This window comes from Rhinopithecus bieti, unplaced genomic scaffold, assembly GCF_001698545.2.
Source record: "Rhinopithecus bieti isolate Rb0 unplaced genomic scaffold, ASM169854v2 scaffold_9656, whole genome shotgun sequence".
In the NCBI taxonomy this organism is placed as follows: Eukaryota; Metazoa; Chordata; class Mammalia; order Primates; family Cercopithecidae; genus Rhinopithecus; species Rhinopithecus bieti.
This window is the reverse complement of record NW_016806205.1, coordinates 434,165-439,540: the sequence shown is the minus strand read 5'-3', so window position 1 is coordinate 439,540 and position 5,376 is coordinate 434,165. Positions and strand designations below refer to the sequence as shown.

At 33.6% G+C, this 5,376-nt stretch overlaps 1 protein-coding gene across 1 annotated transcript in view; it reads left to right on the top strand.

Annotated features, from left to right (window-relative positions):
* Window positions 1–5,376, top strand: part of CNBD1 (cyclic nucleotide binding domain containing 1) — a 379,193-nt gene that overhangs the window by 40,723 nt on the left and 333,094 nt on the right. Inside the window, exon 3 of the mRNA XM_017875201.1 lies at window positions 1,680–1,793. Within this exon, the coding sequence (XP_017730690.1) occupies window positions 1,680–1,793 (114 nt within the window). The remainder of the gene's footprint in view (window positions 1–1,679; window positions 1,794–5,376) is intronic.

Here is a 5,376-nt window from a genome sequence, read left to right as displayed (position 1 = left end):
GCGCCCGGCCCATATGTCTACACTTTTGTACTCTTTGAACCTCAGCATCTTTTTGGGAACAAAATGGATAGGAGTATCTAGTTAATATAGTCAAGTAAGATACATATACATTTCTTAGAAGAGTGCCTGGCACATAGCAAGAACTAACGTGTTTTATTAATTGGGGGGTAGAATATCCCAGAAGTTAAAACAATAGGTTTTGGAGTAAATTTAGTTTTCATTTGTATCCTGTATCCTCCACTTCTTAGTTATATGAATTAGGCAAACTATTAAGGTTGCAGTTTCTTTTTGTGCAGAAGGGTCAATAAAGTAACTCAAATAAAACATATTGTCAGGTTATATAAATGTGCAATAATACAAAACAATGTAAAAGATCTTAGTACAATGATTGAAATATAACAAGTATCCAGTGAAAAACAGGTAGATGTGTAAAATAGATGATTGTAGAATGTGAGTTCCAAACAAAAAAAAATTTTTTTCTGGGAAGCCTCCAATAAATCAGTGGTCAGATTTTAGAAAGGTTTAATGCTTGGTGAATGTATCTATACCCTGTGAGAAAATGAATAAAAATGCCTAATATAGAAAATCACATCATATTGTGTTGTTTGAATCAATTAAGTTACATTAAATAAGATTTTTAAAGTGTGTAGAATTTGTCTTGTGTAAAGCATCAATATGGTGTTTTAGGAACATATCCAGAGAAGAAAAAGCTGTTATAAATATTTTAGAATGTGTCATTATTATTTACAATAAAAATGAAAAAGACTTTTTAAAAAGCCTTCTCTTGAGGATTTTTATGTTCATTGTCATGCGGCAACTATTGGCTAAGATGTTTGTCAATGTTAAATTTGAAGTATGAGAATTTTTTATACTTATTGAAATAAGCTCTCAAGATGAATGTTTAGCATTTTTAAAAAAATTGACAAACTTTTCATGGTGTTGTCAATTTAAAATGGAATGTGGTGGATTTTCCAGAAACAAATATCATTACCTAACATTTAATGACAATTTGCTATTCTCTGGATCTTGCTTATTGGCATTTTTGGTATTTGCCATGGATCAAGCTGTAGCCGCATATAACAGTCATCCTGAGGAATATATTTAAAAAAGAGAAGCCCACCCAGGGCTCTACTGTTGGAGTTTATGATTATCAATAAATGGATCAGAAATTTTTACTTACAAAAAGCATCTTAGGTAATTTCAGTGATCTGAATTTGGAAAATGCTGATCTTTTGTTGTAACACATCTTTACTCTAGACCTAAAAAATACTGCATGAGATTTTACTACAAGATGGCAAAGATTCAGATAAATATTCTCTCTAGTAATGTAGATGTAAACTATTTTAAATAATTTTAGGGGGATTTTAATTCTGTAGTACATTATATAAAACTTTAATCAATTATAGAAATATGAGTTTTAAGAAGACAACTTCAAAAATTAAATTTTTGACGTTGACATTATCATATATTATCATACATTTTGTATTTCTTAAAATGTTTCTCACTGAGATTTGGATATTTTTAAAGCACAAAATATTGATATTTTATAGTTTTGTTTGTTGCTTCTTAGACTAAATATTCAGTATAGAATTGATACGTATATATTGAGTTAAAAAATCTTTCTCTTGGAAGCTGTTATCCTATGACACTTACAATTTAATTTCTCTCTTCTTTTTAAGCCGGAGTATAAGCAATACCTTATCACCTCACAATACATTTATGAAGCAATATCCTAAAGTATTCCTGCATCAAAAAACCAGACTTCCTAAACTTTTCAAACAGGAGGAACAAAGGTAATGATACCTTCTTTTGAAAGCAAGGTTGATGAGTGTGTATGAGTGTGCTTGTGCTCACATAAGTGGAACTCCAAACTGAAAATATTTGACCAGTTTCCAGCCCTCTACACTAGGGAGCAGCCAAGGAAATAGAAATTAGTTTGTAAGGGTAAAATCATTTTTTGTTCAGCAAAAATATGTGTCCACTGCTAAGGATCATATTTATTTAAACTTTTTGTCAAAGAATTGTTGCCTTTTACTAATGAATAGCAGTTTTTACGAAAGGGATTAAAATATTCTACAAGGTTTCATGAGAAACTTCCCAATGGAAAGGATTAGAGTGTTTGTGGGTGGAGGGTATTCGGAGGTGTGTCGTGTATCAAGGTATAAATGACAAAGTCGTGGGGCACTAAAAGGCATTTGTGAAGCCTTTTTTACTTGGCTTCTGCTTCTAGGTGGACCTGTATTTAGATGTGCTTTATGTATTTTTAAAGTCAAAGAATGAGATTACTTAAGGGTGTTGCAGAAGGTGTAACTGCCCTCTCAGTAAAGGATGAGGATAGATTTCCAGATCACATTGTGATGCAGCTCCTCTCAAATTGTCCCTGGGCCCAGTGGAACTGTAAGGTTCTTATATCAGTGCAGTACCAGATCTAGAAAGGCATTCTCACTTCTCTTTGTTGTTCCTTAAGTATCTTACAGTGGATATGGAAACCTCCTACCCCATACTATCCAAGTAGAGTTGACCTCTTCACATCCTTGGCTACTCCACTGCCATACTCCCTAATAACTTGTATTGCCATATCTGTAAGACTGTATTTTGCTTGTGTGTTTACTAGTCAATATTTTTATTTCTAATATTTAACAGAGGGACTGACCCATAATTGTGAGTAGTAGGTATGTGTTGCCCCATGGGCAAACTGCTTACTGGCTGTGTAAGGGAGTTGATCAAGAATATGTTTTCATTTATTTATATCAACAATACAAATGTAAAAATTCAAACAAAATTATTGTAACAAATATGTTTCCAGGGGTTGGAAGATATCATCATGAGAGACATAGATCTATTTCATTATCCCATACCTTTCTTTTCTTTATAGCCATAGGGCAGTATTATGTAAAACATATCGTATTAGTTGACTGGGAAAAATCTCTGGGAGATGGAGTTACTCTGCCTTTTCAAGAACAATTCTGTTAAATTAATAAAATCTTATAAAAACAGAAATTCAAATGTAACTTTTTCAAACACTGTATCTGTCACATAGATTAAACTACATCCCTAGATAGTAAGCCTGCCTGGAATGATCACACAATGCTTATACTGTGATTTATCAAATTAACATCACTCTAGAAATAGCTAATAAAAATATTTTGTACTTTTTGATTCCAAGTATACTCAATTTCTATTCTATATTCTAATCTTGTTGATTAGAAAGAGACCTGTAAATGTAGCTCTGTCTATAGAATAAGGGACCAAGAGCTTTTATAGATAGCTGATATGTTCATCTTGCCCCCATATTTATTCATTAATCTACCAGCAGTGGTCTGCTTCTTTAGTTAAAACATTAAACTTTGAGAGGACTACAGGGAGGCACCCAGTGGCTGTCAACATACTTGGTAATGAAATACCATCTTCATATTTTTAAGAAAAGAGACAGACCCCAAATGTGTTTTAACAGTGAAAGTGTGGTTTAAATGTGAAAATAAAGAGTGGACTGCCAAATACACAAGAACTAGGAAGATACAGTATACTAATTAAGATTTGTTTAAGTGTCTGAAAAGCCAATAAAATTAGCTTAAGAATCAAGGGGAATTTTAAGAATCACACTTTAGAAATGTTTTGCTGTAGAGCTAACTTCACCATTAAATGATGACATCGGGACTCAGTTTTCTCTGTATCTCTGCCTCCTCTTTGCTGGGTTGGTTTCATCTTCACATATCATGTAATAGGTCTGAGAAGACCACATTCATTTATCTTATTATTCAGGTGAGAATGGAGGTGTTCTGAAACAGGCCCAGCAGGAGATTCATTGAAATCTCTAATTAAATTATATCATATCCCTGGATTGTCACTGTGCTGAATTTGCCAATCTTGAATTTCATGTCCACCTGAAGAGTGGGAAATATTGTTAACTCTATATGAAGCACATGGGATAAGATTAGAAGAGAAAAAGTGGAAGCTCAGAAGAAAATTAGGGGCTGGGCGTGGTGGCTCACACTTGTAATCCCAGCACTTTGGTAGGCCAAGGCAGGCAGATCACCTGAGGTTGGGAGTTTGAGACCATCCTGGCCAACATGGTCAAACCCTGCCTCTATTAAAATACAAAAAATTAGCCAGGCATAGTGGCGCACACCTGTAATCCCAGTTACTTGGGAGGCTGAGGCAGGGGAATCGCTTGAACCTGGGGGGAGGAGGTTGCAGTGAGCCAAGATTGTACCACTGCACTCCAGCCTGGAGACAGAGCATGACTCTATAAAAAAAGCAAATAAAAAAACCCCAAAAAACAAAACAAAACGAAACAAAAACACAACTTAAATTGAATTAAATAGAATATCCTAAAATATATTAAGAAAATTGTGAATTTTCTTCTAAGCTTAGTATACATGGGTCCCTCATTCAGTGTGATATATCTATAGATGCCCTGATGATGGAAACTGAGCTTAGGTAAATCCAAGAATCTTTTAAAGGAATAAAACTGATGAGGAAACTTGCAAGTTAGCAGACACTAAATACCTACACTGTCAACATTTACACTATTACAATTATTCATCAATAATATTTACCTATTATCATTGTCATATTTAACACTATAATTCATTTAACACAAATATTATGTGATAGCTACAACAGCAAATAAGGCACCTGCCTGGCTGTGGGTAGCTGGTGATGCCAGGTCATTTAGTAAATATTGAAGGAAGACAGCCATGTTCAAGGAGATTAGGAGAAATGCTACATAGAAACATTAAGTCCATGTGGAGCAAGGCACACAAATGAAAATAAGCAGAAGACCTGGCTGAGACATTGAGAAACAATTCTATTTGAACAAAACTTGAAGAATAGGATAAGAAGAGGAAGTACTGCTATTTTATTCATGGATTTATAAGAAGGTAAATTTTTGGCATATTCACATATGTAGGAAATCAAATAGAGAGGAAGCTGTGTTGTTTTAAAAAGAACACTCAGTTTTGACCCAAAAGACTTGGTTTTGTGTCTTTGTTTCACTCAACAGCAGAAACATGACTTTGAAGAAAGAAGTCTGTTAACTCACACTCAGTTTTTACTCAGAAAAGGAGAACAGACAATATTGATCCCCTACTTCAGAGTTATGCATTGAAAACACTTTTAAATTGTACTCGTTTTCATTATTATCATGCACTATTGATGGCAATGATGTTTTATGTACATTATACCATCTGTCAAGAAATCTACCATTTTCAAATAGATTAAACAACAGCAACAAAAGATGGAAACTTCACTTTATATAAAGTACCAGTATGTTTAAAGGGGGCTGTGAAATGAAATGATTTCCATATTCCAATGGCTAGATGAAATGAACAATGTTGCGATTATCATCCTAAGAATTCTATTTTTTTTTTTTTT